The sequence below is a fragment of the Theobroma cacao genome, chromosome 9, assembly GCF_053813885.1.
Source record: "Theobroma cacao isolate CCN51 chromosome 9, ASM5381388v1, whole genome shotgun sequence".
Classification (NCBI taxonomy): Eukaryota; Viridiplantae; Streptophyta; class Magnoliopsida; order Malvales; family Malvaceae; genus Theobroma; species Theobroma cacao.
In genome coordinates, this window is record NC_142647.1 from 3039354 (window position 1) to 3062081 (window position 22728).

Genomic DNA, 22728 nt, shown 5'->3' on the forward strand with positions numbered 1-22728 from the left:
GATTTTGACCAAGTTATAATCAAAAAAGGAAAACATTTAAAGAAGAAAGTGAAGAGAAAGAAGAACATTAAACTTACTCAATATTTTCAGCATCTGAAACTACGGTAGTATCCTCGTCTAAAACATTACCGAGAGCATGGAAAAAACGTCCACGTAATAATTTGCCATGAAGCTGTAGTTTCTTAACAAGGGGGCCTGCCATGATAAAACCAAACATCATTAGAACAACCTAATCACGAGCAAAAACGATCTCAGTAGCATAAATTTAAAATAAAAATATATCCCATTTCAAATAACATGTAGCATGAAACTCACCTTTACGATGAGTAATTTCTCTCAACATATCGCAGCCACTACAATCTGATGGAGATGTTCTGCTTGGCGTGACAGAAAGTTTTCCCTTATTTTTATCGAGTCTTTCTGTTTCCAAACTTGTCTCTTTTTGACTATTCATTTCTGCAAAAGAAGCTGCTTGAGAATTCTCCAAATTGGACTCGTTATACTTATTCGCTTGAGAATTCCTTAAATTAGACTCATTAAGCATATCCGCTTGAGAAGTTTCCAAATCGGGCTCATTACGCATACCCTCCCAATTGGTTGCTATCTGTAAACGATTAATAGCTTCCCGCTCTGTAAATGGAGGAATTGAAGAAGGACGTAAAACGGGTTCTCGGACAGGTAATAAGTCCTGTTGAGTAGGTATACTCGGGCTATTTAGACTTTCATTAACCAAGTTTGTTTCACCTTGATTACTCGTGTTCCCATGAATCTTTGAAGGACCCGACCCAGAGCACCCTGCATTAGAGTTATCCTTCTTGTGAGTAAAGATTCCAAATGATTAACTTTAATAGGTTGCTTACGTTTCTCACCTGCTTGAGGAATAAAGGGATGTTGCAAGGGTTCCTGAACAGTCGAGTTCACACGAGTAGGAACGTGCGGATTGTTTAAATCTTCATTTTCGAAGTTTTGTTGTATTTGAGTAGTCGTGCTCAAATTGTTCATTGAAGGATTCGATTGAGAGTTAACGCGTAAATTCCTAGCGTCAGAATTATGTAAAGAAGAGTTTCCAAAAAGAGAAGGATTTATGTTGTTCAAGAAATCGTTCCTAGTGTCATCCATAAATGGATGATTCATGTTGCCCGTGAAAATGTTCATACCATCATCCGGTAATAGGGGCTCCATGTTGTTCATGAAATTTAGAGCGTCATCCACTAAAGGGACGTAATGAGGGTCATCATCGGGATCATTGGCATTTGGATCCGCCATACCTGAAGACCTGAGAGTGTCTATTACTGTAAAATCTCAGTTTCTTTGGAGGAAAGTGGAACTTTGGAATTGGTTGGTGGTTGCTCCAGAATAGTAGCACCACCGAGTTAGAGAGAGCCGTGAATAGAAATTTTTTATTCTTTAGTGCATATTGTTTCAATTTATATAGAGTATAGAACTCAATTGGAAAAGGCGGGAGAGGCAGTTCATGACCGTTGAGAGGCAAGGTAACGGTTAGGACTGGGAAGTTTCTTAAAACGTTGTTTGCCAGCCTTGATCAAGCGATCTCATCTTCACCATAAGAAGCCTAAATTGACGCAAATGTCCTTGTCCGAACTAAAGCAAAAAAGACCAGAGTATCAGATACAGAAAGCGAAATGAAATGAAGACAGCGGTGTCATCATTATTTAACTCCAAGAATCTCAGTCATTCCGCAATCTCACGCTCCCTTCTGCAGCACTCATCAAAACCCTTTTCTCAAAGAGCATTCTTCGTTCCAACTATTCCCAGAAACACCAAAAATCTGTACAATCAACGATACCAAAAGCTCCAAATCAGGACCAAGTCAACATCGGTAATGGCATCCTCTTTCAAGCCTGAACAAGCCAGGGCACCACCTTCCCTCCCCCTCCTGTCAGCGAGGCAATCTCTTTTTCTTAATTTACTCTTTTCCTTTTTCTTGTTTTAGTGACGTGTTTGTTGAAGTGATCTGTTTTGGGTTGTCGTTACAGTTCAAGATTGGGCTGTGCGTGGGTCTTCCAAATTTGTGGACACCAGATAAATGAAAATTTTACACAACGTAATTTCTGCACATAACAACATGGATGCTTTATGCATCAATCTTGCTAGTCAGACAGAGCGAACCATGACTTGATGATCACGTTTTCCACCATTCAGTTTGATGAGCCAAAATTTTGGTGGAATATAAACAACTTTGGTGTTCTGTGAAATGGTGGTTTTGGTTTGCCAAAATTACATGTAATACATTTTGCAAGCAAGTTTTTAAACTGAATATAATATCATAGCATCAACTTAAGGCCCTTTCTTTTTTGTTATATTATGTCAGGAAATATGTAACGTCCCATATTCGAATGACAGCTTCCCAGTTTATGCCGAAGATATTGACGCAGGCGGTGATACGTCTCCTTCAACAGCTATGCTGTCTGAAGATCACAAAAGTCGGTGGCTCTATACCTGAACGCTGTGGGTGGGGATAAGTTGTACAATTCTTGTTGTGTCTTTGGTACTGATGGAAAGCTGAAACCCAAGCACCGCAAGGTAAAGTCACCTCCTATCCCATATGGTAGTCTACACAAAATCCTAGTTTTGCTCATTATTTTTATGTGGCTGGACTTGGCAAAGGAATGTATTCTGGAGCCACCTGTTATTTCATGTCCATTGGGTAGAATGATCTGACTATTGTACAACATCTGTCATTACCTGTAAATAAGCTCATACATAGACACATATTACTAGATGACTGGACCATCTAATATATTGGTTTTTGTTATTATGATTATAAATTTTTGTTGGGTACCATCAAGGCCTAGATTTCTGTTGCAAGGAAATGATAATTGATATTTAATTTTAACTATCTTTAACTTTTGCCACTAACTTATTAGCATGCAAACACCAAAATTCCTGATATGAGATGCCAAGTTGGCTGCGTGCTTAAGTGATATCATTCTGAAGTCTCCTTTGAAGCTGGTGTGCATTATTTTTGTGACATTCCTGTGGAACTACAGATTCACCTTTTTGATATTGATATTTCCGGGAAGATTACCTTTATGGAACCCAAGACCCTTATTGCAGGGGAGACTACTACCATTGTGGACACAGGTTTGTTTGATTCCATTGACTTTGCACACATGAACATGTTACCCTCTCCATAATTTTTGTCAGAAGCATTTTCTTGACCATATATTGTATAAATCATCTCTTCTGTCATAGGCTTTTATATGGCATTTCTATGTTCCTTTCATCTGCACCATTATTTGTGATAAATGCTATATCAAACTTTCTACATTAGATTTTTCTGACACCTAATCTGTGTCAGCAATCTGGTAGGCTAGTTGAGTAATTTTTTCAAAGTGGGAAAATAAGCATCAATAGTTCATGCAGATGTTGGGCATATTTGTATAGGCATCTGTTATGACTTCCACTTTCAAGAATTGACAATGATATACGCTGCAAGAGGTTTGTTTGCTTCTCCATGAAACCCTGATACAATTAACTAATTTTTTTTTGTTAGCTGATAAACATAGTTGTTGTTTTCTAACTAATAAGTAATTTTGCATTTTGGAAAATTTTTGTTGTGGCCTATTTCCTGTTCTTTTCTTTTCCCAAAACTCTTATTTTTATTTGTGCTGTAGATTATTAGAGGATATCATTTCTTCCTGAATTCTTTAAGCCACATTTCCTACATCTACTGATTCCTTTTATTCCCATAATTTACTAGCATTTATATATTTTATATTGTGGTTTGGTTCTTTTCAAATTGTTTCCCCTTTTGATATTTACAATTTCCGCTAATATTCTTTATATATATATAGATATTAAAGTTATCATTTGCCTATCTTATTTATGAATTTTGTTATCTATGTGTGTGTCATCTGTTGAAATTAGGTGCTCACTTGCTATGCTATCCTGGAGCATTTAACATGACAACTGGACCGTGCATTGGGAGTTGCTGCACAGAGCAAGGTGCTAGTTACTTCTTTGCTTTAATCTCCTTGTTTATTCTTTAAACTTCACTAGAAAGGTTGCGTGAAATAAGGTATGGTGGGGAGGGGATGCTGTATCTGCAGAGTGCAGTTTTTTGTATGTGTTACTGTTCCTTTGGCCTCATATGCTTGCAGTGATGGTTCCTTACTTGTTTTAGTTTTCAATTGGATATTATAGTGCAGTTAAAATAATAGAAGTGTGCAGAAATTTTTTTGCTTCAAGTATAACTGAATGCCAAATTACTAGTTTTGAGATGTTAGCTTTGATTTTAAACACTTGTTCTTTACTTTTAAAGAAATCTTTACATATCAGTTCTTTTGATTTTGAGCCTTACATGACCAGTTGAGTTTTCTTTGTAGAGACACCAATATATTTATTTGATGAAGTGGAATTTATCATGTTTGATCATCTTCCAAAAACATCATTTCATTTAAAAGGAAAACATTAACTTACATACACAGCAATGAATTAAAACTTAGATCAAATCATGCTGATTTATCCTCCAGATTTTCTCTTTTTTGCTTAAACATCCTTCCCCCAACCTGAAGGGACCTGCCTTATTGGATGACTCTGTGAGCTAAATTTTATTTCTCAATATAGAAGAGTTTAATTAATGTTGTTTGTGGTTATATGATAGTTATTCATCTTATTAATGTGTCTCTTGCTGTTCCGTATGCAAGGCTACAGATAATCAGGTACAGTAGCAATTGCTTTCCCTTTCTTTAAGTTACCAGTGTAAAGGCTTTCACAGGTGTCAGGTTGCCTTATTTCCTTCTTCTATCTTCTTGAGCTTTAAGAAACACTTGTCTGTAATTCATGCTCTGGTGTTGCCATAAATACTGGATGGTGAAAGTGGAGTGGATTCATCAGAAAAGGAGTTGAGATCATTATGAGCTCTTTGCTGTCTAGAACATGAATATCTGATTACTCATAAAAGGTTTCTCTTTCATATTTCTTTTCTAACAAAAGTTTGAATGAAAGTTATATGCTGCAACTTGTTCACCTGCTCAAGATGCTGGAGCTGGTTATGTGGCTTGGGGTCGCTCAACCCTTATTGGACCTGTCAGTAAATGCTTGTTTTTTAGCTCTGTTATGGATTAACAAAATAAGGTTATGCTAAAGAGATACATATGGAAAGCAAGACTCTCTGAATCTTTTGTGGCTATAAGTCTTTTAAGGGGACAAGTATATACTCTAAATTTTTGCATGTGACAGTTTGGAGAAGTTCTGGCTACCTTTGAACATGATGAGAACATAATTATAGCAGAGATTGATTATTCAATACTTGAGCAACGAAGGTGACATGACTTCCTTCTAGTATTTGTTCTATGGATATTACATGCTTTTGGAATTGTTTGTTCAAGGATACTTTCTATTCATTTTAATCGGGTGCTTGTATGAAATTTAGGGCAAGTCTCCCTTCAGCAAAGCAACGGTGAGGTGATTTTTACCAGTTGCTAGACATCCAGAGACTCAACTCTCATTGATTACAGAAGAGAACCTTCTGAGAGAGCTATGATTCACGGTGAGAATTTTTCATCAAGAAAGATGGGATTCTATTGATAATCAGGAGACTCTTCTAGTCCTTTAAACTCAGTATTTAGAGAGATGTTAATCATTTGGATGATTACTGGAAACTCATATTTGTGAATAAATGGAATTGCTACTGTTGTCCTGTTTGTAATTGCCATTTTAGATGGGCTTCCTTTGCAACTCTCTCTAACATGGATGGTAGGAGATGAGAATGTGCACTCATCTGTCTCATAATTTTGTGTAAAAGGACACTTAAAAACAGTTCCAACATTATGCCAATGATAATCCCCTAATGGACTATTTTGCCGAAAATTTGAGGCTGTATCCTTCGACTTTTCTGAAAAATTGGATGCTGCTCAGGAGTTTGGTTCAGTGTTTGCTACTGGAAGGATAACTCAAAAGGATACGAAATAAATTACCCAGAATAGCATTTAGATAACCCCAACTACATATGGCTGGAGATATAATATGAAGTTTGAAGACTGTTGATCTTTGCTTAGATAAGCAGTGTTCTGGATTACAGCTTCATTGCCAATTTAAGAATCAGTTTTGGCCTTATGGAGGTGACAAGAGGGGTAAGGTCCAGGGTGTGAGGAGTTGGTAGTGGCTCTGGATGATGGCAGTGCCACTGGGGATGAACTGGTATCTGGTTTTACTGATGCAAATTCATTTAATTCAGGAGTGCAGTAATATTTGTAGTCTTTGGCCTTTGATGTGGGTGGATTTGGTGGGGGCCATCGTTCTTTATTCGGAAATTAGGCATACCTACCGGCGTAAACTGAAAGAAAAGGAACTTCCTTCTGTTTTAATTTTTAAAGGGAGATGAAGTCATTAATCCTTGTCGTGGCAGTAGTTTTTAAGAACAATGAAGGCTGTGGAATTGGAAAATTTTTGCAACTTATGTTACAATATACATTATTACGAGAAGATTCATTTTTGTTTTCTGATTACAAAAAGATCAATAAACATTCAAAATATGACTTGGAAACATTTAATGGTAGCTGCTGCAACCAGAAAGAGTTTAGTCTGGTGGCATCACTATTGCTGATTAGACATGCACAAGCTAGTTCCAACAAACAAAAGCCGATGGTAACATTCGTAATTTAAAGATATAACGAAAAAAAAAAAAAAGACATAACTTCATCATGTATGGTACAAGAAACCTTAACGGCACATGGCACTTAACACCCATATCACTAACTTCTTCTCATAACATCGATCATTGATGCAACCCCGAAGGTAGGGGAGAGAAATAGTTAAAAACAGGGTGTCCTTGGTGAGGTGGTGGTGGAGGCAACTGATGTATTATGTAGGGATAAGGACTCCATTTATGCTTGTGGTTGTGGTCATGATGTTTTGCTCCGGGAGGAGATACATAATTATCCACAGGTGGTGATGGTGATGGTTCAGATTTCTACTTATACACAGGAGGATGTGGTGGGGGCGGGGATGATCTATTTTGTAAAGCGAAGGTGGTGTGAGGGTGGGGGTGGTGACTTGTATTTGTATATGAAAGGTGGAGGAGACTTGTATGTGTATGGAGGCGATGGGAGGAGAGGTGGGGATTTATGCTTGCATTTATAATGTGGTGAGGGTGGTGACTCGTATTTGCAGATAAAAGGTGGAGGAGGAGACTTGTAGGTTTAGGGAGGCAATGGGAGGGGGGGTGGGGATTTATGCTTGTATTTATAATGTAGTAGCGGTGGCAAAGGATTAGGAGGAGGTTTATACTTGTGATGAAGCTGCAGTGGCGATCTGTGTTCGTGGTGACATGGACGAGGAGCAGACTTGTAGGTGAGCCATAATGCAGAGAGCTGCTAGAGGATGATGTTCCAGTGACTAGAGAAGTTGATGAGAGGAGAAAGGATAAGGAGATATGAATCAAGAACAAGAAATTCATTGCTAATGTGAGTAGCCCTTCCTTGACAACCCAATAGTTTATATAGGAAGTTTGGGGGCCCTGATTGCGAAAATGAAAAAAAAAAAAAAGTTGTTAATGCTGAAAAATATAATTTTCTTTTGCAGGTTGTCACAAAAAAGGTCTGAGACTGACAAAAGGTAGGGGTAATGGGACGTGCTAAATTACTATATTTTAGATCGCTCATGCTTCTAATTTCCAGTGGAAAATCAAGCCCGAGTCTTAAGTTCAAGAGTTAGAGATTGCAGCAATCAAAGAGAAAAGGCATGGAGGGACTTAAAAGGAGACAAAAGACCATGATAAGGTAGTTATAATTCGGAATTGCGTGTGAGCTCTTGTGATTCTGAAAAGGAAACAAAAGCTGGAGAAAAAGAAGATTATTCTCATGCAAACTTTTTGCAAGCACTTTAGATGATACTCGGTTTGTTGTTCCAGACAATGCCCTTGTTTTCTTTATGGCTATTTACATGACTTAATTTGACTCGAGGACTTGCTCATAGCACGAAACAGTCCCACATTTGAATTCGATCACAATGGCGGTGAGTGATAGTATCCACTGGGAGGCTGGAGGGTCGCAGCAGCACCGATTGCTCGAGGGGTGTCAGGACGAGTTTGGTTAGGCCAGGCCATGATGTGGAGTTGGACTATATCCATTCTCTCGATAGCTAAAACTAGGGTATCTCTTATTTCATTGTGATCACAACAGTGTATAAGCCCAGCTGAGCTAACACTCGAAGGCATTAGACTCTTGCCTTCTAATCGAGAGATAACAATTAGATGCTTTTTGGCATTTGCTTCTTCAAGTAGTTGCTGCAGCCCAGCACGGTCGGCAGCTGAACCGTTTATTACTGAGTAGATGCAGATAAACCCCTATGGCAAATAATCAAGAATATGATTAGAAGAGAGGAACTTGTTAAACTAGTTTTCTTCTTACCATAAGCAAATATGAAAAGATCATAATTAGGGAGTTACCTCGTCTGTCCGTTTGATGTCCAATCCAAATCGACCTTCTTCTGGTTCTGGTATCATTTCAAGTGAAACTTCATCAACTCCTGGTAGGAACCATAGCCTTATGCCCTGCAATAATTCTACAGTTGTAGTGTGGTTTTGTTGCTTCCCTCTACTTATTTCCTTTCCACTAGGATTGGTTTTCTCCTTTAGGGAAAAAAATGTTGCCACAGATACAAAGCACAAAGAGATTAAGTTTATTTTCCTCCTGGCTTCGGAAAAAAGTCAAGACTAGTAAGGTTGAGAGACAGAGAGAGAGCTACCGATGTCACAATCTGTTCTGTTTGGATATTGACAAAGACAAGAGGTGCCCCTGTAGATACTGCTGCTGTAAACCAGGCCATGCTCCTGGATAGAGTAGCCTCAATGGAAAATTCACCTTGAAAGGGCAAGAAAAGAATGGAACTAATAACTGTAGATCCTTGGTCCGGCATGTAAGTACCCACTTTCGTCTTCCAATCATACTTCACTTCCTTTCTGTTGAACCCCCTGAAGTCCACATTCAGCACCCTCCTGCTCATTTCTGCAACACCAGACAGAAACCCCCATTTTACTAAGTTTTGCATATTATGGATTGGAGAAAGTTTGTTATTTTAATCCTTTATTATTTGATTCGAGTTTCTCTAGATTTGTTGTCATTCAAGGCTCAACCACTCTGTCAATTCAAAATCATGGTTTTTCAGAGAAACTCTAATCCTCATAGAATCCTAAAGGAAGCAGATTCTTGTATCAAACTCAGCAAATTTCAACAAGCTAATCAAATTTTTGCTTCTAGCTGTTATGACCGTTCCTTTTTGTCTTGAATTTTAGACAAACTGATTCTCGACCTTGTGGTCCTGCAATAGGTGGAAAATCAAAGCAACAGCCCTGGGGTACGAAGCTAAGATCACATGATTAAAAAGAACTTTTCACCAGTTTTCCCCAACGATCATTCGCTGTTCTGATTTTGGGGCTGTGTTAGCCAACATTAAGACAGAGTGAAGGAAAAGAAAATACTTACCTTGGAGATTAGTGCATTTTTCTAAGGTCAAGTCACCTAGAACTGCAACATGTCTGTCATCCCTTGCCGCTCTAATTGTGTACTTCCTCTGCAGCATTGAACCTTTCTCTGCCACAACACGAACACGAAGCTTATGTGTTGCATCACCCCTTCTAACCTTCACCCATATCGTCTCCACCTTCTGACCGATCTTTCCTAGTTGTGAACTTAGTTCAGATCTAGCTTTTGCAGGCAGAAATAACTCATCAACATCCTTTTCAGCAAAACCTTCAATAATGTCTCCTGGCAACGGCATGCTCTCATCCCACTCTTCTTGCTCATCTTGCTTCACCCGCTTCACACAAACCAGAGTTTGAACACTGCCCATATCCTTCTTCCTGAAAAAACGACATTGATTTTCCATGGAATATTATAAACTTATATTATCGAGGTCTTAGAGAGTTGCGTAACCATCTACAAACACATCAAGGATGTAGACTTTTATAGGTCTCTACGCCTAGATCATAGCCAGTATTCTTACCTATGACATTTGTATGTTGGAATCTAGTGTTTTAATATTCATTACAGCATGTTAAGGACAAGGGAGCCGGCTCTCAACTTAGGCTCTCCTTATTGCTGAGATTAAATATAACTAGAAATAGTGAAATTCACATTAATCATATACATCTATGAATTCAACTAATCTTTGGTTGGTCCGTCCACCATGTGTGAATACTCACAAAAAAAACCATACAAACTGGGTGCTATTATTGAAATTCTGAAGGACACATCACATTACCATTCTAGCAGTTTAGCTGATGTTGACATTGCCTTGTTGCTGAAATTGCTCAAATCATGGCCACTTGCAATGACATTTCCTGTTATTGGCATTATGAGGATGATTGTCCTGCACCCTGGTGGGGCGAGTACGCATCTCAGATATGCTACTGGATATTATAAAGAATGTCACTACAGATCCTGCACTTCCTGCAAACCTTTTAACCAGCATCCGTGCGATAACTAATCTTTTCAAGAATTCATGCTACTATGGCTGGCTACAAAAGAATCGCAGTGAAATTCTTGATGCATTTTCGTTTAGTCATGCATCTCCAAAACAAGAATTTGCAGTTGGCTTATTCTACCCTGATACTGAATTATGCAGTTCTGCTAGCTGAAAAGAAGGATGAAAAAGGCCAATCTCATGTTCTTTCAGCAGCATTAGCGATTGCTGAACAGGAAAATCTAGAAGTTGATTCAAGATTCCGAGCTTTAGTTGCCATTGGATCATTGATGCTTGAGGGTCTAGTGATAAAAATAGCGATGGACTTAGAAGTTGAGAACATCGCCAAAGTAACAAAGGCGTCTAAGGAAGCCAAGGTTGCAGAAATTGGAGCTGACATTGAACTAACAACAAAACAGCGTTGAAGCTGGTGATTCCTGAATCAATGGTTTAGAATTTGAACATACCTTTTAGGTGGGGGTCAAACAGGAGAATAGGGAGGAAATGTGGGTCATTTTTCCTGAACATGTACAAGGGACCAATAAATTGCGGTCAAGGGGATCATCATACAAAACCTAATGTTCGCCGCATTTTTTGCTCTTTTTTATTGTTTAGGAAATGGTAAATGGCTTGGATGGATCTTTGGGCTTATTATTCACCAAGAAGAAAAACCATCCTTTCTCTTTTGATGTATTTACACTCAAACTTGACGTCATTGTAAATCAACTTTATGTTAGTATTGGTAGTTTTGAGGCTAAGAACTGCATGCTATGGGAATTAAGGGTGGTGCGGGTTGATTATGCGTAGGATTCTCTGTTTCTTTTCCTGGATTGTGCTGGGATGTTCAAAGTCCATAGGGGCTCCACGGCAAAAAAGTGTCTAGGGGTTTTGGTTGAATTGTGGATCTGAAGAACGACTGGGAGGATCTCGAGCTGGTGAAGGGAGGAATGGATAAGTGTGAACTTTTGACATGTGAGCCCTCAGCGTCCCTGTCTGGGTGGATCTGGTGCTTTGCTGGCAACGTGAGGCCCTCTGTTTTTAATGTGTTTTTTGTGTGGGAAGGGGTGAAAGCACTTTCCTGATGTTGATATTGCTGTGCATAGGATGAGTTCTAACGTCTTCCTTTAAGATTAAGATTAGGAAATGTTCGCTTAGGATTCCCGTGCTAGCGGGATTGTTGGGCAACGCAATGTAATTTTGAGGGGTCTGCCACCTCCAGGACTGCGCATAGGGCTTAAAATTGCAGTTCTTTTGTTCTTTTGAGTGGAGTTAACCATCGGTTACTCCCGTTAATGAAAATTCATAACTTTCAAAACAAAAAAAAAAAGAACTGCATGCTAAATCAAGCATGCATGCCTACTTAACACCAAAAAAGGAATAAAGAAAAAGAAACCACAAATGACACCAGAAATAATAATTAAAAATATATATATTCCAAAAATCTCAAGATCATACACAAATTGTCATTCATTACAGGTGGAAAATCATCAAGGGCGATAAAGTGCATCGATCTGTTCTTCCAATGTCCGGATTTCATCTCTAGCTCGATCACTTGCAGCTGGATTATCAGTTGAATCTGCAATAGCAGTCAATTTAGCTATTTTCCTCCTATTGGCAGCAATCTGTATATGCACCAGAAAAACATGATGTAAATAAGGAATGTAGTATTTAAATTGAGGGCAGAATGATCTAAGAAAGCCATAGCAATGAAAAAAGACCTCTCTATAAGGCCATCTTCTACCCGTTTTCCCTGTTGCTTCATCAAATATGTTATGCAATACAGTTTCAGACAAATTCAACCTCCTGGCTGCATCCTTTCTAAGCATTTCGAAAAACGGTTTTAAATCATCGAACGTCAACATCTTTATTCTCTTTCTCTGCATTTCATTCCAAAAAGAAATATAACCCGAATTAGAGTCTAGATTACAAATATCTAAAGTAGCATCCAGGTTCAATGAAGGTTCTAATGCTTGTACGTAGATATATAATGCAAATACAAATAATCCATCCTGCCCAGAGGCTCTAACTGAAATAGGAAAGATCAATGGCCTTTAGTATATAGAGTCAGATCAGACAGTAGCTACAACCTGTTCACTCAGATTGATTGAACGTCTCCCACTATTATTGGGGTTCGTTGCCTCATGAGAGCCAGTAGCTGCAACCTGCCCTGCCTGAGAGATACTAGTATTCGCAGCTTCAGCGTTACTGTGGTTCGAGGCTTCAGCAGGGGCAGTAGCTAATACTCGTGCTGTCTGGGGGACAGGATTTTTCTCTCGGTTACTAGTATTCGCAGCTTCAGCAGGGGCAGTAGCTAAGACTCTTGCTGTCGGGGGGACAGGATTTTTCTCTCGGTTACTAGTATTCGCAGCTTCAGCAGGGGCAGTAGCTAAGACTCCTGCTGTCGGGGGGACAGGATTTTTCTCTCGGTTACTAGTATTCGCAGCTTCAGCCGTCTGAACGCCACCTGCAAAAATTCAAACAATTCTGCTCATAAGAAGATGCCTGGATCTGCTGACAACGTATTTTCTATATAACTACAATAAGACAGATTTTCACCCATACATACCAGGCCCAAAGCATAGGACTTTAAAGAAAACTGCACGCGGATCGTCATGCATGCTCCATCCCTCTTGCTCTTGCTTGATGAAATATTGCGAAAGGAACTTTTCCACGTCCCTAAAGCCTTTATCGTAAAAACTATTGAAAGAAAATGAAAAATGAGTTTTATGACTGAGTCGTCAAGATTTTGACCAAGTTATAATCAACTAACAAAACATTTAAACAAGAAAGTGAAGAGAAAGAAGAACATTAAACTTACTCGATATTCTCAGCATCTAAAACCACAGTCGTATCGTCGTCTAAAACATTATTGAGAGCATGAAAAAAACGTCCACGTGATAATTCACCATGAATCTGTAGTTTCTTAACAAGGGAGCCTATCATGATAAAAACGAAATATGGTTATCAAAAGAACAACCTAATCACAAGCAAAAACAATCCCACTAGCATAAATTTAAAATAATATATATCCCATTTCAAATAACAAGTAACATGAAACTCACCTTTACGATGGGTAATTTCTCTCAACATTTGACAACCACTACAACCAGATGGGGGTGGTCTGCTTAGCCCAACAGAAAGTTTCCCCTTATTCCTATCGAGCCTTTGTATTCCGAAACCTGTCTCTACTTGAGAATTCTCCAAATTGGGCTCTTTACGCATACCCGTTGGAGAATTCTCTAAATTGAGCTCGTTACGCATACTTGCTTGAGCATTCTCCAAATTGGGCTCGCTATGCATACCCTCCCCATTGGTTGCTATCTGTAAAGGATTAGTAGCTTCCTGCTCTGTAAATGGAGGAATTGAAGAAGGATGTAAAACGGGTTCTTGGACAGGTAATAAGTCCTGTTGAATAGGAATATTCGGGTTGTTTAGACTTTTATTTACCAAGTTTGTTTCATCTTGATTGCTCGTTTTCCCGTGAATCTTTGAAGGACCCGACCCAGAGCACCCCGCATTAGAGTTATCCTTCTTGTGAGTAAAGATATTAATTAATTCCTCGAAATGATTAACTTTAATATGTTGCTTACGTTTCTCACCTGATTGAGGAATAAAGGGATGTTGCGAGGGTTCCTGAACAGTCGAGTTCACACGAGTAGGAACATGGAGATTGTTTAAATCTTCATTTTCGAAGTTTTGCTGCATTTGAGTACTCGTTCTCAAATTATTCATTGAAGGATCCGATTGAGAGTTAACGCGTAAATTCAAAACGTCAGAATTATCTGAAGAAGAGTTTCCAAAAAGAGTAGGATTTATGGCGTTCAAGAAATTGTTCCTACTGTCATCCATAAATGGGTGATTCACGTTGCCCATGAAAATGTTCATAGCATCATCCGGTAATATGGGCTCCATGTTGTTCATGAAATTTAGAGCTTCATCCACTAATGGGACGTAATGAGGGTCATCATCGGGATCATTAGCATTTGGATCCGCCATACCTGAAGACCTGAGAGTGTCTATTACTGTAAAATCTCAGTTTCTTATGGAGGAAAGTGGGACTTTGGAATTCGTTGGTGGTTGCTCCACCGAGTTAGAGAGAGCCGTGAATAGAAATTGTTGATTTGATAGCGCATATTGTTTCAATTTATATAGAGTATAGAACTCAATTGGAAAAGGCGCGAGAAGGCAGTTAATGACCGTTGAGAGGCAAGGCAACGGTTGGGACTGGGAAGTTTCTTGAAACGTTGTTTGCCAGCCTTGATCAAGTGATCTCATCTTCACCATATGAATCCTAAATTGACGAAAATCTCCTTGTCCGAACTAAAGCAACAAAGACCAGAGTATCAGATACAGAAAGTGAAATGAATTTAACTCCAAGAATCTCAGTCATTCCGCAATCTCACGCTCCCTTCATTTCCAACTATTCCCAGAAACACCAAAAACCTGTACAATCAACGATACCAAAAGCTCTAAATCGGGACCAACTCAACATCGGTAATGGCATCCTCTTTTAAGCCTGAACAAGCCAGGGCACCACCTTCCCCCCCTCTTCCCACCCCTCCTGTCAGCAAGGCAATCTCTTTTTTATAATTTACTCTTTTCCTTTTTGTTGTTTTATGTGTGTTTGTTGAAGTGATCTGTTTGTGGTTGTTGTTACAGTTCAAGATTGGGCTTTGCCAGTTGTCGGTGTCGCCTGATAAAGAAAGGAACATAGAGCATGCTCGGAAGGCCATTGAGGAGGCTGCTCAAAAGGGTGCCTAGCTTGTTCTCTTGCCTGTGAGGTTTTTATCTTGTCTGTGTCTCAAGGTTTCACCTTTCTGATGTTGAAATGAGGGGTTTTGTTTGGTAATAATTTGTGAAAAATTAAGCTTTTTGTCTCGAATTGGAAGCCTGAAAAAGTAGAAATTTTGTTGCTTGGTGGGTCTTTGAAATTTGTGGACACCAGATAAAGGAAAATTGTACACAACGAAAGCTCTGCACATAACGACATGGATGCTTTGTGCATCAATCTTACTAAGACAGAGCGAACCATGAATTGATGATCACGCTTTTAACCTTTCAGTTTGATGAGCCAAAATTGTGGTGGAATATAAAAAACATTTGTGTCCTGTGAAATGGTGGTTTTGGTTTACACAAATTACATGTATTACATTTTACAAGCAAGTTTTTAAAATGAATATAATATCATAGCATCAACTTAAGGCCCTTCCTTTTTGGTTGTATCATGTCAGGAAATATGGAACAGCCCATATTCGAATGACAGCTTCCCAGTATATGCCGAAGATATTGACGCAGGTGGTGATGCGTCTCCTTCAACAGCTATGCTGTCCGAAGTTGTACAATACTTGTTGCGTCTTTGGTACTGAAGGAAAGCTGAAAGCCAAGCACCGCAAGGTAGAGGCACCTCCTATCCCATAAGGTATTCTACCCAAAATGCCAGTTTTGCACATTATTTATATGTGACTGGACTTGGCAGAGCAATGCATTCTGGAGCCTCCTGTTATTTCTTGTCCATTAGGTAGAATGATTTGACTATTGTGCAACGTCTGTCATCCCCTGTATATAAGCTCATACACAGACACGTATTACTAGATGACTGGACCATCTAATATATTGGTTTTTGTTATTATGATTACAAATTTTTGTTTGGTACCATCAAAACCTAGATTTCTGTTGGAAGGAAATGATAATTGATATTTAGTTTTAACTATCTTTTGCCACCAACTTAGTAGTATGCAAACACCAAATATCAGATGCCAAGTTTAGACAATTCTATAGCTTAAGTGATATCATTCTGAAGTCTCCTTTGAAGCTGGTGTGCATTATATTTATGACATTCCTGTGGAACTACAGATTCACCTTTTTGATATTCATATTCCCGGGAAGATTACCTTTATGGAATCCAAGACCCTTACTGCAGGGGAGACTCCTACCATTGTGGACGCAGGTTTGTTTGATTCCATTGACTTTGCACACATGAACATGTTACCCTGTCCATAAGTTTTGTCAGAAGCATTTTCTGCACCATACATTGTATAAATCATCTCTTCTGTCACATGCTTTTATATGGCACTCCTATGTTCCTTTGATCAGCACCATTAATTGTGATAAATGCTATATCAAACTTTGTACAATTAGATTTTTCAGACAACTAATCTATGTCAGCAATCTGGTATACTAGTTGAGTAATTTTTTCAAAGTGGGACACTAATCATCCAACATCAACTTCTTTATTCTCTTATAGTGAACTCTGTTTTTGCTGATTATACTGAATACGAATATCTTAAGTAGCATCCAGATTCAATGAAGGTTTCACTGCATGTACATGGATATATAATGCAATTATGTTCAAATTCAAATAATCCATCTCGCCCAGAGGCTCTAACTGAAATAGGAAAGATCAATGGCCTTTAACATATAGGCCAATCTGTACACTTAGATTGACTCGACGTCTCCCACTGTTATTGGGGTTCACTGCTTCACGAGAGCCAGTAGCTGCAACCGGCCCTGCCTTATAGATACAAGTATTCGCAGCTTCAGCAGGGGCAGTAGCTAATACGCATGCTGTGGGGGAGACATGCAAGATTTTTCTCTCGGTTACTAATATTCGCAGCTTCACCCATTTGAATGTCAGCTGCAAAAATTCCGACGATTCTACTTGTAGCAAGATACCTAGATCTGCTAACAACGTATTTTCTGTCTAGTTACGATAACATAGATTTTCACCCCGAAGCATAGGACTGACTTTAAAGAAAACTGCACACAGATGGTCATGCATGCTCCACCCCTCTTGCTTTGGCTTGACGACATATTGCGAAAGGAAAGGAACTTTTCCACATCCCTATAACCTTCACCATAAAAACTGAAAGCTTTCCACATCCTTATAACCTTTATGGTAAAAACTATTGAAAGAACATGAAAAATGAGTTTGATGATTAAGTCTTCAAGATTTTGACCAAGTTATAATCAAGTAAGAAAACAATTAAAGAAGATGGTGAAGAGAAAGAAAAACATTAAACTTAACTCAATATGTTTAGCATCTGAAACTACAGTAGTATCATCGTCTAAAACATTACTGAGAGCATAAAAAAAAAATCACATGGTAATTGGTCGTGGAGCTATAATTTCTTAACAAAGAGGTCTATTATGATAAAAACGAAATATCTTTATAAAAAAACTACTTAATTACAAGAAAAACAATTTCACTGACATAAATTTAAAGTAAAATATATTCTATTTGAAGTAACAAGTAAAATGAAACTTACCCTTTGCATAATTTCTCTCAACATTTCGCAATTACTACAATCATATGGGAGTGGTCCGGCTGGCCTAATAGAAAGTTTCCCTTATTCTTATTCTTATAACCTATCTCTGCTTGACCCACATGAGAATTCTCCAAATTAGACTTTTTTTTCGTATTACTTATTAAGATAAAATAATTTGACTTCTATAAATTTTGATCAAAATTATACAAAAATTCATTAATTTTTAAAATAGAAATTTATATCAAGAATACAGACATAGTTAATAAAAATAAAAAAAATTAAAATATTTTTTTATTAATTTAAAAAATTATTATTATATTAAAAAAAATGAAAAACATGGGGAGCCTCGATGGAACTCCTGCTCCCAACGGGGAGCTTTTTTTTTAATTAATAAAAAAATAAAATTATATTATAATAATTATAAAAACTAATTAATAATAAAATTATTTTTTTATTTTAATCATGTCAACAAATTGATAAAAATATTAAAATTTTTCTAACGATTTGATCTATATATTTAATAAAAAATATTTTTTAAATAAAATATATATTTTAAAAATTAATAAATTTTCGTATAATTTTAATTAAAACTTAATCATACCGGTTTGAGAATTCTCCGAATTGGGCTTACAACGCATACCCTCCCAATAGGTGCGATTTGTAAATGATCAGTAGCTTCCTCCTCCGTAACAGTTGCGACTGGGACTTTTTTTGAAACGTTGTTTGCCAGGCTTGATCAAGTGATCTCATCTTCACTATACGAAGCCTAAATTGACGAAAATCTCCTTGTCCGAACTAAAGCCAAAAAGATGAGAGTATCAGATGACAGAACGTGAAATGAAATGAAGTCAGCGGTGTCATCACGAGTTAGCTCCAAGAATCTCAGTCATTCCGCAATCTCGCGCTCCCTTCTGCAGCACTCATCAAAACCCTTTTCTCAAAGAACACTCTTCATTCCAACTATTCCCAGAAACACCAAAAACCTGTACAATCAACGATACCAAAAGCTCCAAATCAGGACCAACTCAACATCGGTAATGGCATCCTCTTTTAAGCATGAACAAGCCAGGGCACCACCGTCCATCCCTCTTCCCACCCCTCCTGTCAGCAAGGCAATCTCCTTTTCTTTATTTACTCTTTTCTTTTTTGTTGTTTTAATGATGTGTTTGTTGAAGTGATCTGTTTTGGGGTTGTTGTTACAGTTCAAGATTGGGCTTTGCCAGTTGTCGGTGACGCCTGATAAAGAAAGGAACATAGAGCATGCTAGGAAGGCCATCGAGGAGGCTGCTCAAAAGGGTGCCCAGCTTGTTCTCTTACCTGTGAGTTTTTTATCTTGTCTGTGTCTCAAGGTTTCACCTTTCTGACGTTGAAATGAGGGGTTTTGTTGGGTAATAATTTGTGTAAAATTAAGCTTGTTGTCTCGAATTGGAAGCCTGAAAAAGTAGAAATGTTGTTGCTTGGTGCGTTTTTGAAATTTGTGGACACAAGATAAATGAAAATTTTACACAACGAAATTTCTGCACATAACGACGTGGATGCTTTATGCATCAATCTTGCTACTCAGAAAGAGCGAACCATGAATTGATGATATCGTTTTTAACCTTTCAGTTTGATGAGCCAAAATTGTAGTGAAATATAAACACCCTTTGTGTTCTGTGAAATGGTGTTTTGGTTTACACAAATTACATGCAATACATTTTGCAAGCAAGTTTTTAAAATGAATATAATATCATAGCATCAACTTAAGGCCCTTCCTTTTTTGTTATATCATGTCAGGAAATATGGAACAGCCCATATTCGAATGACAGCTTCCCAGTCTATGCCGAAGATATTGACGCAGGTGGTGATGCGTCTCCTTCAACAGCTATGCTGTCTGAAGTTTCTAGTCGCTTGAAGATCACAATAGTTGGCGGCTCTATACCTGAACGCTGTGGGGATATGTTGTACAATACTTGTTGTGTCTTTGGTACTGATGGAAAGCTGAAAGCCAAGCACCGCAAGGTAGAGGCACCTCCTATCCCATATGGTAGTCTACACAAAATGCCAGTTTTGCGCATTATTTATATGTGGCTGGACTTGATAAAGGAATCCATTCTGGAGCCACCTGTTATTTCTTGTCCATTAGGTAGAATGATTTGACTATTGTACAACGTCTGTCATCACCTGTATATAAGCTCGTACATAGAACACATATTACTGGATGACTGGACCATCTAATATATTGATTTTTGTTATTATGATGACAAATTTTTGTTTGGTACCATCAAAAACTTGATTTCTGTTGGAAGGAAATGATCATTGGTATTTAGTTTTAACTATCTTTATCTTTCACTACTAACTTATTAGTATGCAAACACCCAAATTCCTGATATCAGATGCCAAGTTGGCAGTGTGCTTTAGACAACTCTATAGTGTAAATGATATCATTCTGAAGTCTCCTTTGAAGCTGGTGTGCATAATATATATGACATTCCTGTGGAACTACAGATTCACCTTTTTGATATTGATATTCCTGGGAAGATTACCTTTATGGAATCCAAGACCCTTACCGCAGGGGAGACTCCTACCATTGTGGACACAGGTTTGTTTGATTCCGTTGACTTTGCACACATAAACATGATACCCTGTCCATAATTTTTGTAAGAAGCATTTTCTAGACCACATATTGTATAAATCATCTCTTCTGTCACATGCTTTTATATGGCACTTCTATGTTCCTTTCATCTGCACCATTAATTGTGATAAAGTGCTATATCAAACTTTCTACAATTAGATTTTTCTGACAACTAATCTTTGTCAGCAATCCTGTAGACCAGTTGAGTAATTTTTTCAAAGTGGGAACTAATCATCAATAGTTCATGCAGATGTTGGGCGTATTGGTATAGGCATCTGTTATGACATCCGCTTTCAAGAATTGGCAATGATATATGCTGCAAGAGGTTTGTTTGCTTCTCCATTGAACCGTGATATAATTAATACTCTTATTTTTATATTTGCTGTAGATTATTAGAGGATATCATTTCTTCCTGAATTCTTTAAGCCACATTTCCTACATCTACTGATTCCTTTATTCCCACAATTTACTAGCATTTATATATTTTATATGGTGGTTTGGTTCTTTCCAAATTGTTTCCTCTTCTGATATTTACAATTTCTGCTAATATTGTTTCTATATATATATATTGAAGTTATTATATTGCCTATCTTATTTATGAATTTTGTGAACTATGTGTTTCATCTGTTGAAATTAGGTGCTCACTTGCTATGCTATCCTGGAGCATTTAACATGACAACTGGACCATTGCATTGGGAGTTGCTGCAGAGAGCAAGGTGCTAGTTATTTCCTGGCTTTAATCTCCTTGTGAATTCTTTAAACTTCACTAGTAAGGTTGAGTGAAATAAGGTATGGTGGGGAGGGGATGCAGTATCTGCAGGGGGCAGTGTTAAGTATGCATTACTGTTCCTTTGGCCTCATATGCTTACAGTCATGGTTTCTTACTTGTTCTAGTTTTTAATTGGATCTTATAGTGCTGTTAAAATGATAGAAGGATGCAGAAATTTTTTTGCTTTGAGTATAACTGAATGCCAAATTACTAGTTTTGAGATGTTAGGTTTGATTTTAAACACTTGTTCTTTACCTTTAGAGAACTCTTTACGTATCAGTTCTTTTGATTTTGAACCTTAAGTTACCAGCTGAGTTTTCTTTGCAGAGACACCGATATATTTATTTGATGAAGTGGAATTTATCTTGTTCGATCATCTTCCAAAAACATCATTTCATTTAAAAGGAAAACAGTAACTTACATACACAGCAATGAGTTAAAACTTAGATCAAATCATGCTGATTTGTCCTCCAGATTTTCTTTTTTTTGCTTGAACATCCTTCCCCCAACCTGAAGGGCACTGCCTTATTCGATGACTTCGTGAGCTAAATTTTATTTCACAATATAGAAAAGTGTAATTTATGTTGTTTGTGGCTGTATAATAGTTGTTCATCTTACTAATGTGTCTCTTGCTGTTCCATATGCAGGGCTACAGATAATCAGGTACAGTAGCAATTTCTTTCCCTTTCTTCAAGTGACCAGTGAAAATGCTTTCATAGGTGCCAGGTTGCCTTATTTCCTTCTTCTGTCTTCTTAAGCTTTAAGAAATACTTGTTTATAATTCATGCTCTGATGTTGCCATAAATACTGGATGGTGAAAGTGGAGTGGATTCATCAGAACAGGAGACTTGAGATCATTAAGAGCTCTTCATTGTCTAGAACATGAATTACTGGTTACTCATAAAAGGTTTCTCTTTCATATTTCTTTTCTAACATAAGTTTGAATGATAGTTATATGTTGCAACCTGTTCACCTGCTCGAGATGCTGGAGCCGGTTACGTGGCTTGGGGTCACTCAAGCCTCATTGGACCTGTAAGTAAATGCTAGTTTTTTAGCTCTGTTATGGAGTAACAAAATAAGGTTATGCTACAGTAATAAATATGGAAAGCAAGACTCTGAATCTTTTGTGGTTTTAAGTCTTTTGAGGAGACAAGTACATACTCTAAATTTTTGCATGTGACAGTTTGGAGAAGTTCTGGCTACCACTGGACATGAGGAGAACATAATTATAGCAGAGATTGATTATTCAACACTTGAGCAACGAAGGTGACATGACTTCCTCCTAGTATTTGTTCTATGGATATTACATGCTTATGGAATTGTTTGTTCAGTGATACTTTCAATTCATTTTAATCGGGTGCTTGAATGAAATTTAGGGCTGGTCTCCCTTTAGCGAAGCAACGGCGAGGTGATCTTTACCAGTTGGTAGACGTCCAGAGACTCAACTCTCATTGATTACAGATGAGAACTTTGTGAGAGAGCTATGATTCATGGTGAGAATTTTTCATCGAGAAAGGTGGAATTCTATTGATAATCATGAGACTCTTCTAGTCCTCTAAACGCAGTATCTAGCGAGATGTTAATCATTTGGATTTTTACTAGAAACTCATATTTGCAAATAAATGGAATTGTTACTGTTGTCCTGTTTGTAA

General features: G+C 37.9%; 2 protein-coding genes and 2 pseudogenes across 4 annotated transcripts; 3 read left to right on the forward strand and 1 right to left on the reverse strand.

The window, feature by feature from the left end:
- Nucleotides 1-2215: 2215 nt before the first annotated feature.
- On the forward strand, nt 2216-5660 carry LOC18588121 (omega-amidase, chloroplastic-like; annotated as a pseudogene). The gene is made up of 7 exons (XR_016028635.1): nt 2216-2227; nt 2333-2544; nt 3012-3105; nt 3388-3462; nt 3892-3969; nt 5206-5288; nt 5399-5660. The product of XR_016028635.1 is annotated as an omega-amidase, chloroplastic-like (transcript).
- A 2143-nt stretch (nt 5661-7803) lies between these two features.
- On the reverse strand, nt 7804-9821 carry LOC18588122 (uncharacterized). The gene is made up of 4 exons (XM_007012319.3): nt 9450-9821; nt 8713-8972; nt 8414-8596; nt 7804-8311 (listed from the first exon to the last, which is right to left on the reverse strand). Exons 1-4 carry the CDS (start codon nt 9814-9816, stop codon nt 7970-7972), a joined length of 1152 nt encoding a protein of 383 aa, XP_007012381.3. The 5' UTR covers nt 9817-9821; the 3' UTR covers nt 7804-7969.
- A 4992-nt stretch (nt 9822-14813) lies between these two features.
- LOC108663209 (omega-amidase, chloroplastic-like) lies at nt 14814-15922 on the forward strand (annotated as a pseudogene). The gene is made up of 3 exons (XR_016028576.1): nt 14814-15000; nt 15088-15204; nt 15660-15922. The product of XR_016028576.1 is annotated as an omega-amidase, chloroplastic-like (transcript).
- A 2477-nt stretch (nt 15923-18399) lies between these two features.
- Nucleotides 18400-22728, forward strand: LOC18588125 (Nitrilase/cyanide hydratase and apolipoprotein N-acyltransferase family protein). Its single transcript, XM_018128456.2, has 10 exons — nt 18400-18805; nt 18896-19012; nt 19470-19694; nt 20181-20274; nt 20558-20632; nt 20945-21023; nt 21724-21739; nt 22028-22108; nt 22260-22342; nt 22453-22728. Exons 1-10 carry the CDS (start codon nt 18536-18538, stop codon nt 22529-22531), a joined length of 1119 nt encoding a protein of 372 aa, XP_017983945.2. The 5' UTR covers nt 18400-18535; the 3' UTR covers nt 22532-22728.